At 38.4% G+C, this 13,186-nt stretch overlaps 1 protein-coding gene across 1 annotated transcript in view; it reads right to left on the bottom strand.

Moving 5' to 3' along the window:
- Positions 1-12,977, bottom strand: part of LOC149152597 (Sec14p-like phosphatidylinositol transfer family protein) — a 36,658-nt gene extending 23,681 nt beyond the window's left edge. Inside the window, exons 1-4 of the mRNA XM_089438580.1 lie at positions 12,949-12,977; positions 12,762-12,845; positions 12,566-12,619; positions 11,801-11,878 (exon numbers count right to left, since the gene is read on the bottom strand). Coding sequence (XP_089294706.1) covers positions 11,801-11,878; positions 12,566-12,619; positions 12,762-12,842 — 213 coding nt within the window. The 5' untranslated portion in view covers positions 12,843-12,845; positions 12,949-12,977. The remainder of the gene's footprint in view (positions 1-11,800; positions 11,879-12,565; positions 12,620-12,761; positions 12,846-12,948) is intronic.
- Between the last annotated feature and the right edge of the window lie 209 nt (positions 12,978-13,186).

The following is a 13,186-nucleotide window of genomic DNA, read 5'->3' as shown; positions in this document are numbered from 1 at the left end:
ATTGCTACAACCTTGCTACTGCAAACTTGCTCTCTCTAAAACTCCACTAAAGCACCATGACATTTATGGGTGAAATCTCCTCAAGAGCGTTGGGTTTTCGTCCAACACCGAATGGTTTCTATCTTGGGGCTATAGAAGTTAGGAACTAGATTCTCCAAATCTCATCAACAAAAAATATCAACAATCCGAGATGTCCTCAAATGGTCTCCTCCTCTTCTTATAATATGATGGACCCCTCTAAAAGCCTTTATTTTATTATTATTTTAATCACTAGTATCTTTTCCCTCCTTTTATTTTAATTAAAATACTTTTTTAATTTGGGAAAATGGTAAATCGGCCACCATTCCTCCTCAGGCCACCGAAAGTCACTTCCCACCATCTCATCCTATAGATCTTCTTGTTCTGGTTCCAACGAGCTATTACACTAAGATGTTATATCAAGTATTCCTCTCGGAATACCACCTTAAGCGTAATTCATTGAGTTAGGCTGCATAATAACCCTGTTTTTCGAAAGTTGTCGGAATGAAACGGAACAAAAGGCAAGGTGTGCGGATGATGGAGTATGCCAAGCGAATGCCATCAGATCCCAAAGAAACTCTTCAAATCCCCATAAAGACCCTCCAAAAGCTCTTGGGCCCGCTGATGGAGTAAACCTGCTCCTATGACCTAGATGCCTCCAACCATGAAAGTCCTTCCTGACTATGCCATAAGGAAAACCAGAAAAAGGAACATGACAGACTACTTGTAGTAGTTGGTCAAGTTGTTTCCGTTGTTCTTCCCAACTTCACCTACCAATTAAAATCTCATCAAAAAAAGCCAAACCAAATTTTCAAAGAAGGTTGCAAGATTTATTCTAGGCTATGTAGCATATTGTCGAGAGATTTCTTCGTCCAAAAGGGCATTACAAGATAGGATAGGATAATTTGTGTTCCATGAATGACCACAACAGTAGGTCAATGGGGCTCAGAAGTACAGCCAGCGTAAGTACAAAGTGGGAGAGAAAAAACAACTTCTAACTCTGATGTATAAAAAGAAAAAAGGCCCAAAAACTTGACAATGTCCATGCTAGCAATTTGGAACAACTTCCTATTACAGCATTACAGGTTGGAATTTTGAAGGCATTGCTTCATGTTTATATGGGAAGGAATTTGCTTGTCGTAGCTGAGCTCATTTAGTTATTCCACCAAAAGAATGTTAGAAATCCTTTTAAAATGTAAGAAACAAATTTGCAAGTATGGTTTAACAGAAAATATGTTAAGAGTAGGAGCCCTTAGCAGGACTATATAGATAACTGTATCTAGAAGTAGCTATAGTGTATAGCATGTGATAACATTGTAGATGTCTAGTTGCAAGTTCAAAGAGTTCTCACTCATAATTGTTTACATGCTGCTCGGATAGTACTCTCCTTGGCATGGTGGAGCAGTCCTGTTAGATAGATAGCAAAGCACTAGTTTGCAATGAGGAGGGCATAATTATGTAGGAGAGTAGAGGGTCCATGCATGTTGTTGCAGTTATGTGGAGCAATAGAGGGCACATGCATGCACCAATCTAAGTAATATTTTCAATTTTTCCATCTTCATTTAATTCCAGTTTAATGTTCTTTCAGATGTAGCATTTTCAATTTTGCTTTTGCTAGTCTTCAGTTCAATTCAGTTTTAGATTACATGCATGATGTACTCTCAGATACGGTGTGAATCATAAAGGTTTCTTATGGCACATTGCATGAGGGGTTATATTCCAAAACAAGGGGCACAGTTCTCTAGGTTGCTCTATCAGTCTCTTCATACTGTACAACTTTTATTGATGGATTGTCACAAATAAAATAATAATAATTAATTAGTAATGTTAGACAAAATAATAAAGTGATTTTATTGTCTAACTTTATAATTAATTTATCAAGTAAATATCTAAGTTATTGAAAACACTGGGTTAACCTTGTCGAAACGTCCTTCGGCGTTTCAGATCCAGAAACTGGTACGAGACGCCTAAAAAATGGCATAAAAACGTATTTGTAGCGTTTCAGAATTTCAGAAACTGCGAGTTGGAATCCAAAAACGTTTTTAGGGCGTTTTTGTAAAAAGCATATGTTTCCGCTAATTTTAATTTTTTAATACCTATTAATATGTAATAGTTCTCTGGGAGGCCATACACGTATTAATATGTTTTTAGGGCAAGTTGGAGGCTGTGTGTGCACTGTGGGTAATACAAAGCGTACACCACCTAGTAGACTATGCCCATCTTCAAGAGATTGTGCCACTGATGTTGGGCATGATAAAGATGGTCAAGTGTGACCCACAACACATGAATCTCTCCTTCCTCCCATTTGTTGGCAACGTATGGTGAAATCCTTTAGTTCATATTTCTTTTAAGTTTTGGCATGTGGAGGATTATTTTACTCATATGCTTTACATGTTTGACATTGCTTATATGCTTTAGAAAATTGTCCTCTCATTTATGTTCAATTAGTGAATGGTGCATAAGCTAAATTGGAGCATGATTGTATCCAAATAAGACTCCAAAGGTTGGGCATTTAAGGAGACATACCATTCATGTGAATGCATTGAGAACCATATGACATTTACTGTTAAGTAAATTGTAGAGCAAGGGTTGAGCTGAAGGAGAGAGCTCTCTACAATCTTGTTTTCTAATTGCATAGAATACATAATTATTCCCTGATTGGAGTCACCAAAATGGAAGTGCTGAGAATGCATTAGACAGGGAACATTTCTATTGAGTGATACATCAATGTCCTTTAGTAATGTTGAAGCTATCAATTCATCAATTTCTGCAACTGCTAATGTGTTTGATCATACTAGAAAGCAATTGGATCCATGAATCCAGGTCTTTAAAAGAGTTGTTTTATGTGTGTGTGTGTGTGTGTCGTTTCCTGCCATATCGTATCCATATTTTTTGAAAATTTGTCATATCCAAACCCCGTATTTGTATTCGTTCTCGTATCCATTTCAAACCCCATATCCATATCTGTTCCCGTATCCATTTCAGTGCAACTTAGGTAAATATACTTAAAATAAAATAAGTTTTTTAATTATAATGTTATTTATTATTTTTTTAACTTAATTACTCAAACCAAAAGACACAAGCAAAAAATATGACTTGTGGGAAAAGTCACAGAAAAATGTGGGAAGGACAAAAGGTGTTAATTGAGAAAATGAATCAGCTAATAGAAAACAGAAACAAAATTGATAATCTACTTGCGTTTCCAAAATTGATAATCTATTCGCAGAGTCCAAAGATCGAAGGCAAACTATGTTAAGAATGAGGAACGATGACAAAGACAAAACTACTAGGACACTTATATACAATGGTGAACAAATTCATCAACTAACCAAAAAAGTGCATGCATTAATGGCACGACCCTTAGTCTATCAAAGGCTGACACCAAGTCCATAATCACAAAATACAAGTGAACGAGACCATCAAGAATCAGCTGAAGTATTTTTTCAGGTAATCAGTATCAAGAAAAAATTCTAGATAAAAATCATCAACAGATTAAGAAGGAATTATCAAAGCATATGGTAAGGACCATAGAGGAACAGTGGTCTAGGTCAACAAAATAGAATGGATTTTTGAATCAAACCTCTTGTTAGGTGAAAGAGAAAAGAAAATGACACAAGAGGCACCCATAACTTCATAGATATAAATGTCACAAAAAATACTAAATCTATTTGAATATCCAGTTGCAAACATAAAAGTGTTGGTAGCAGATGGCAAACAAATTGATGGAGTCAAAAAGTGCCACAAAGTCAAGCTGCAATTACAAGATTACAAATTAGAATCGAGATTCTACATCATGCCCCTCGGGGTAGACATTGTATTGGGAATTCAATGGCTGAAAACATTGGGGACCTATTTTGCAAACCATCAGAAACAATTTATCAAATTCAAATGGGAAGGAAGAAAACATAAATTGTTCAGATTCTAGCCTCCACCAACTCAAATTGTATCTTCTTAACAAATGGTGAAACTATTTACAAAGGGGGAACCAATCTACATCACACAATGCCATCAAATGGGGATATTAGCACTAAAATTAGTGCATTCTCAACACCTAGAGATTATAACATTAATCTACAAATACGACAGGGTATTCCAAGACTTATCTATGAAGCTGCCTTTGGAAAGAAGTACAGAACATATAATCTAAGTTAAACCAAATCAACACCAGTGAATATCAAATCCTATTGATATCCTCACAATAGTGTTTAAAAAAAAAGATGGATCCTTCAAACTACGAGTAGATTATCAGGGCCTGAGCGAGATAACTATAAAAAACAATTTTCCTAATCCATTTATAAATGAGATTTTAGATGAGCTCCATGGAGCAAAATATTTCTCAAAATTGGAAGTAAAAGGTCAAGTTGTTATCAAATATGAGTAAGGCTAGAATATATGGCAAAGATTGTTTTCATAACTCATGAAGGTCACTACAAATTTAAGGTGATGTCAATTGGGTTAACTCACGCCCTACCACCTTCCAAGAAACCATGAATGAACTCTTTAAACCCTACCTAAGAAAGTTCATACTAGTCTTTTTTATGACATTTGTATCTACAACAAGACATGGAAGGAACATCTTAAGCAATTGGAGCAAGTACTTTCTCTCCTAGCAGGAAATCAGTTCTATGCACAAATATCAAAATGTACTTTTTGTAAGATGTAGGTCTTTATGCACTATAACTAGCTTCCAGTAAAATCAAAGCAATCATGGAATGGCCAAGGCAAAATAACATATCAAAACTAAGAGGATTCCACGAACTAATGGATTATTACAAAAGGTTCATCAAGAACTATGCTCAGTTAACAACAACACTATCTCACTTGTTGAAGAAAAATTCCTTCCAATGGAGTAAACAAGCAAATGAGTGTTTTGGAGCATTGAAAAAGTTGTCTTTTACACGTGTTAGAAACTTTGGATTTCACAAAACCCTTTGTGGTAGAATGTGATGCTTCAAGGGTTGGGATAGGTGTAGTATTAATGCAAAATGACCATCTGATAGCTTTTGAGAGTCGAAAACTCAACAAGAGGGAAAACCTAAAATCTACATATGATAAAGAGATGTTGGCCATTATCCATGCACTAGCCAAGTGGCAACAATACCTCTTATGTTGGAAATTTTCAATATGTACAGATCCCAACAGTGTTCAATTCTTATTACAACAAAAATCATTATCCACTGAACAACAAAAATGGATGAAAATACTTTCCACCTTTGATATAGATATATTACACAAAAAAGGGAAAGACAACTTAGTTGTTGATGCATTGTCACAAAGAGATGATGAAATAACTGCATGTGCAATAAGAATGGTGATGCTTAATTGGTTAGATGAAATTCAAATTGAATATTCCAAGGATCCTGAACCTTATTCCATAATCAACAATTTGGAGCAAAGTCCAAACTTTGAATGGAAAAATGATATTTTATGGTACAACAATAGAATTTACCTAATTCCATCTTCAAAGTCTATAAGGACACAGTATTAAAGGAATCACATAGTTCCCCAACTGCATAACACCAGATTGTTGATGTCTTCTGTAAAATATCTATAAATTGCATGGTTTTTTGAAGGTCATTCTGAGCAATAAGGATCCAAAATTTAAAGGAATTATTTGGAGAGAATTTTGCAAACAAATCCGAATATCCCTTAATATGAGTTAAACTTACAATCCACAAACAAATGAACAAACAACAATTGTAAATAAATGCTTGGAAACTTACCTCCGTTGTTTTGTGACAAATAAGCAGAACAAGTGGTCCCAACAGTTGCATTTAGCCAAATGGTGGTATAATTCTACCTACCACACATGCCAAGAAGACTCCCTTCCGAGCCTTATATGGTTCTGAACGACCAGAATGGAAGGAATTTGCAATAATTGATACTAAAGTCCAAGCATTGAAGAATCACTTAACGAAGAGCAAAAGATGATCAAAATATTAAAAGAAAATTTAGCTACAACTCATAACAGAATGAAAGAACAAGTATACCAACATAGATCAAAAAGAAGGTTCAAAGGCAATTGGGTGCTTGTAAGATTCCAACCTTACAAGCAGTTATCACTTAAACAACAAAGAGAAAACAAATTGGCTCCAAAATTCTACATGTATGTTCAAATCAAAAAAAAATTAGCAAAGTAACCCATGGGTTGAGGTTATCAGACAACTATTGCATCCATAATGTCTTCCATGTCTCTTGCCTCAAGGTGTAGGACAAGCACAACCTGTGTAGACGAAGATCCCTGACTTCGATGACAAAGGAAAATTATTTTAGAACCAGAAGGAATTCTTGCAACGAAGGAAAAAATGTTACATTCCATAAACATCAAACTATACCTTGTCAAAAGGAAAACCTTCTAGAAGAAAATGCATCATGGGAACAATGAATTTTCACCATCAATACCCCTCATTACCCTTGCCTTGAGGACAAAGCAATTTTAAAGGGGTCGGCAATGTTACAAATAAAATAATAATTAACTAATTAGTAATGTTATAAATAAAATAATATATAATTAGTTAGTAAAGGGTGCATACCATACCCTCTCACTCATCACCAATAAATGCTATATAGCACATTTGTCCGAGTGATATTGTAAAGCATCAAATCATCTCTTATTCAATAATAATAAAGTATTATCTACAAGTATTCTTGTAACATGGATCAAACTCATAGTACATGTTTTCATGAGATGCTTGTTTGTCTATCTTGGCATTATAATAGTATTACTGGTAATGTATGATGAGATATGTCTTTTATGAATAAACGTTGTAATCCTCATCAACTTGCTTGGCATAGCAACGATATCTTAGCATGGCGGACAGTGAGGATGAAATCTTGGCATGGTAACCTATGAGGATGATATTTTGGTATAGTGAACTCCTTGTATTAGGATAGCACTTTTCTTGCGCACTCATATTGATCCAAGTGGATATTGGTGACCACCCAACAATTCCACTTGGACCCCCACCATTACTTCTTTCAGTTTTTCAGTTTCCTTAATTGTAGCACACTTTACTATTTTTAGCAATTTTTCGGGTCCTAAACTTTCGAAGCCGTTTTGAGGCCCTAAACGACATTTTTTTTGGAAATCTACTACCAGCAATTTTCTATCTAAAATCGTCTTTTCCATCGTAGTCCTCAGAGAGATCTTTCCAATGGGTTATCATGCGCGTCAAACGGAAATAACATGATCAAGTCACGACCCCAGGAAGTTAGTTGTCCAACTCACCCCAACAGGGCCCATAAACTCTTGTTGTTACATCTCCTCGGGTTAGGGTTTTGGTTGTTTAGGGTTTGCTCTTATTGTTCAATAATAAAAAGCCCTTGAGCCTCATTGTAGTTCAGTTCAGAGGCATGTAGCCGCCACATCTCTTCTCAGAGATAAGCTACCATCGCCCTAATTAGTGTATTTCCATTTCTGTTTGTAAGCATATTTCAGTGTTTTACATTAATGAAATGAAGTATTATTTCCGTTGTATCTCTGTGTTTATGGTTATCTCTGTAATTTGTTGCATTCCTGTTTAAATACGGATCAGTGGTATCAGAGCGGTCTGCGCTTTTTCTCTATTTTTCTTTGCATGTCCCCAACGAGGTCGGGATATAAGGAGTTAGGGCTTGAACTGGTCAAACCTTTACAAGACCAGCCTCGCAAATCCCGACGGCCTCCTATGGCGGATGAAAAGAAAGATGAGGGCGCAGAAGATCCTATCAAAATCTTGCTCGAAGAAACCCTCGAGCGACAAATGAACGCGATGATGGACAGCTTTACCCAGATCCTTCAGTTGCTACCCAAGGGCGACGCATCGGCTTCCAACAGCTACTCTGGAAACGCCACACCATTTAAGGTACAAGTTAATTTTGAAATCCCCATATTCGAGGGTCAGATAGACGCAGATGTCGTCGATAAATGGTTAAATCTGCTAGAGGTTTATTTTTCCGTTCATGATTTTTCCAGTCGGGAAAAGATTATTTTCGCTCTTCTCAAAGCAGCTCCCCACGTCAAGGACTGGTGGGAAACCTACTGCGAGCAAAAGGATGAAAGTACAGGCTGACTATTTTTAGCCGCACCCACTTGGAATTCATTCTAGGATGCCACCAAGGAGCAGTACTACCCTATTGGAAGCTATGAGGATCAATACATAAAGTGGACCACGTTGCAACAGGGAAGGAACCAAGATGTGCCAGAGTTTACCAATACTTTCCATACCCTTCACACAAAGTTGGGTATCAACGATTCAGAGCAGCATCTGGTATTCAAATACCGCAGCTGCCTGCACAAGTACATCCAGGAAAAAATAGAATTCCTGAACATCTCCTCGCTCAGCACAGCATACTAATATGTCGTCAAGGTCGAGCAAAAGTTTAAACAGAAAAAGCGAGACTTTGGATCTGCGAATCCGAAGCAAGGGAAAGGTGCCCCAAACCGCAGAACAAAGGACAAAGCCAAGGCGGGGCGGCCCAAGACAACCCGCCAAAGCTGCAAGCAAAGAACAACGCCACGAAGCTGAAAAAGGACACGGGAAAGTGGTGTGAGTTCCATAAGAGCTCCACTCACAACACAAGTGAGTGTCGGGCGAAGCAATCACTAGTGACTGAGCTAAAGGTTTCAGAATCAGATGCATGTTCTGACTCTGAGTCAGAACCCGACAAGGGGAATGACAAAGGCAAGCAGATTATCGATGTGGAGCCCAACGCCACCGTTGCCACCACGAAGATGCAGAAGGAGGAACCAAAAGATCCAGAGGAGGAGGACCGTCTCTTCCACTCCCCGATGTGGGTAAAGCGCTCCCTGCTATAGTTCATTGTCGACAATGGGAGCCAAAAAAACCTCATTTCGATAGAGGTCGTGAAGCAGTTGGGCTTACCGACCACAACACATCCACAATCGTACACCGTCAGGTGGCTTCACCAAGGACGGGATCTTCGCGTGTCCCAGCAGTGTCGTCTTCCATTCAACATCAAGCCCTTCACGGATGAGGTATTGTGTGACATTGCTCCCCTTGAAGTTTGTGATGTATTATTAGGACAACCATACTTGTGGAAGCAACATGTTGTGTATGAATCAAGGACCCGTGTTGTTATTGTTACTTTGGGAAATAAGTTGTACAGGATACCGGAGGTAGCACTGCCTACCGCCATCTCTTTGGTTACTGCAAAACAATGCAGTGAGCTCATTTCCAAAACCCGCAAATTTGTTTTCTTGATGATACGCCCTCAAGGAAAGAAGAAGACGGTGGCCACAACCTCCAGACAGGGCCCCTCCGCACAACAACTACAGATGGACAAGGTCATGGAGGAGTACGAGGACATCTTCACCTCCCCCACAGGGTTCCTCTGCACTGTCAGGTCAAGCACTCCATCATTCTGACCCCAGGTGCACCGCTGCCCAATGGACCAATATATCGGTGCTCCGTTCTGAAGAACGATGAAATCAAGAGGCAGATTCAAGAATTGCTATAGAAAGGTCACATCCTTCTGAGTTCACCGCCCTGTGTGGGAGCCCGATAGTGTTGGTACAGAAGAAGGATGGGACTTGGAGACTTTGTATTGATTATTGGGCGATGAACAAGATCACTGTCCGTAATAAGTACCCGATCTCACGGATTAATGACCTCCTGGACCAACTGAAGGGGGCAAAATATTTCAGCAAGATCGATTTGAAGTCAGGATATCACCAAGTACCAATCGAACCCTCCGATGTGTGGAAGACTGCCTTCAAAGCCAAGGAGGGCCTTTTCGAATGGTTGGTTATGCCTTTCAGATTGACGAATGCTCCTGCAACCTTCATGAGGCTAATGGATGACATCTTGCAGCCATTCACCAACTCATTTGTAGTGGTATACTTGGATGACATCCTAATCTTCAAACTGATGGCCAGACAGAGGTTGTCAACAAGATGATCGTACACATTCAAAGCATCCACAGACATGGGACAAGAGCATCCCACAGCCTTCCATCCTCAAACTGATGGACAGACAGAGGTTGTCAACAAGATGATCGTACACATTTTGTGTATGTACAACTCAAAGCATCCACAGACATGGGACGAGAGCCTCCCCTATGTTCAGCACAGCTACAACCGGGCTCTCCACAGCTCGACTGGCCACAACCCTTTTCAGGTGGGCTTGGGATTCCAGCCACTATGTCCCATTGATGTGGCCATGCCATTTGCAGCTACTCACGCAAATTTGGCTCATGTCCAGTCTGAAACAAATAAGGCAAACAGCGTCATTGAGCACATCCAACATATTTGTCAGCAGGTCCATGACATTCTGGAGAAATGAAATGCCAAGTACAAGCAACGACATAATCAACATCGGGTGCCACACAAGTTTCAGGTGGGCGACAAAGTCTGGTTGCATTTGCAAAAGTAACGCCTTACCGGAGCCTATCGGAAACTCAGACCACTCCGATATGGTCCTTACACCATTACCAAGGCTGTGGGAGACAATGCATTTGAGCTCAGCATTCCCCCATTGCTTGGCCTGCACCTAGTGTTCAATGTGGACTGCCTTTAGCGATACTTTCCACCATTACTAAACACATCCGACATTGCAGAACAGCGCACACCCACAGAGTTAAATCCAAATTGCACGGAACAAGTTGAAACTGATCGGATCATGGACACACAGATCAAGCACACTCGCCAGCAGAATATCCAACTGTATCGAGTTGTCAAAGTAGGCCAATTCCTTCACCAAGGCAAGTGGCTCGCCAGGGACCAAGTTCAACAGAAGTTTTCTCATCTCATGGAGGAACTCAACGCAATGGGGACCATTGGCTCCTAAGGGGAGAGGAATGATCCGGGTGGATATTGGTGGCCACCCACCAATTCCACTTGGACCCCCACCATTGCTTCTTTCAATTTTTCAGTTTCCTTAATTATAGCACAGTTTACTATTTTTAGCAATTTTTCGGGTCCTAAACATCCGGAGCCGTTTTGAGGCTCTAAACGATGTTTTTTTGGAAATCTACCGCCAGCAATTCTTTGTCTAAAATCATCTTTTCCGTCGTAGTCCTCAGAGAGATCTTTCCAACAGGTTATCATGCGTGTCAACGGAGATAATATGACTAAGTCACGACTCTGGGAAGTTGGTTGTCCAACTCACCCCAACAGGGCCCATAAACTCTTGGTGTTACATCTGCTCGAGTTAGGGTTTTGGTTGTTTAAGGTTTGCTCTTATTGTTCAATAATAAAAAGGCCCTTGAGCTTCATTGTAGTTCAGTTCAGAGGCATGTAGCCGCCACATCTCTTCTCAAAGATAAGCTACCATCGCCATAGCTGGTGTATTTCCATTTCTATTTGTAAGCATATTTCAATATTTTACATTAATGAAATGAAATATTATTTCCACTGCATCTCTGTGTTTATGGTTATCTCTGTAATTTTTTGCGTTCCTGTTTAAATACGGTTCCCTTAGATAACATTCCATGAGAACACAGAATGTGGATTTTGATGAGCATGGGAGTTGAATGAAATGAGAAAAGCTCAATACACATCAAATTTGACACATTGAAGTGTTAACACAACATAGGGATACTTATGTACTATATAAGAGAAAGCATGCTGACAGGGGAAGACAATGATGCTTAAAACAAGCCTCTGGAATTCAAAGTTGCAATACCAACAAAATACCAAAAAAAAAAAATTATTATCTGCTTCACTGATTCCCACAACTGGAATGAATAGACAGAGTATTATCAATAAATTTAGCATAAGATGTAAAAAGGGCATGTGATTTTCACTAATGTACAGCATAAAATAGTTTATATGAACTTTCACCTTTTTGCAGTACCCTGTCATCCCCATGAGCTGTGATTCTCGAACAGCATTATAAACTTCTCTTGGTTCTATAGGTTTCTGCATATTTGAAAACGGGAAGAAATTTCATCAGAACAAGTATCAATATATAGGAATATGATATATTATATTCTGCCATTTTAGTATTATTCTGATGTGTTTTTTTTTTGCCACTAACTGTGGTTGCATGGATGCATATTTCGATCTATTCTTCTTCTCAACAAATTCATCTCATCAGAAGTAATATTTACTTCTTGTCCAGTGATTGGAACTGTCTATCTGCTAATCTCTAAAAGGAAAGCTTTGGGAGTTAAATTTCTATACATGTCAACTTTCAAGCGATGGTAACTGTGGGCACTAAATTTCTAATATGATTTAATGAGAAGCCTCGAAGCTAAATTTGTGCACCAAATATCATATTGTGGGTAGTGTAGACGCTTTTATTATGGACAAGAATGAAGATCCTCAAATGAGAGAAGACATTGATGCAAAAATTAATCATAAATCAGATACAACCATGGAAGGACAATGTACAAAATTAAACAGAAACCATTATGCCACCATTAATAATTGTACAGTCATAACTATCACCAAAAATAAGTGTGTATTCATTCATGCAAACTCTGATTAAGAGTAGATGAGATGACACCAATTTGCAGTAACGATAAAAAATGGTAAACTTCAATTACCAAAAGTTCTAAAATCTAAAAAAATGAACTGTCAAGAAGATAAGAACCAGATCTATACCGCTAAGATGTTATCAATGTCATTTTGAACTCTCCAACTTAAGCAATCTAGCAACTGCAACCACAAAATAGAGTATGTGAGAAAAAGGCGACTAATGTCACACTTTGTGCCATGCCTAGTATAACAAGTTCTTCAAAATTCATAATATTTCTTCAGTGACCCTAAAAATAATCTGAATCAATATAGACCCTCTCACCATTTTGTTTGCTTTCTGAACATTCCCTTCCCGTGCCTTTAGAAACCTCTCTAGAGTCTGCTGTGCATATCCTCGATGCATAGTCTGCATTTAAACAAGTTCACATCCAGTTAACTTCTACCTATGCTGGGCAGAAATAGAGAGATGTAAAACAAAATCCAAAATAGAAATGGTTTCAGAAACAAACCAAGCCAAAAGGAAACAGCAAAATGGCAATCCATGTCTGAATAAAATACACCACATACACAGATAATGTAAATATAAGATATTAACTTTCAAGAAATGATTTCATATCAAAGAGAAGCAATAATTCAAGATTCATAATACAAAACCGAAAATAATAGAACAATAGCTTAAATAGACCACATTCCACGACTTCTGATTGCATTATGATCATAATCAAAATAACTAAGAGCATGTATAAA

This window comes from Pinus tabuliformis, chromosome 9 (genome assembly GCF_031772625.1).
Source record: "Pinus tabuliformis cultivar Carrire ecotype Pingquan chromosome 9, CPIR1, whole genome shotgun sequence".
In the NCBI taxonomy this organism is placed as follows: Eukaryota; Viridiplantae; Streptophyta; class Pinopsida; order Pinales; family Pinaceae; genus Pinus; species Pinus tabuliformis.
Note: the sequence above shows the minus strand (reverse complement) of the source record. Positions and strands in the feature narration are given on the sequence as shown.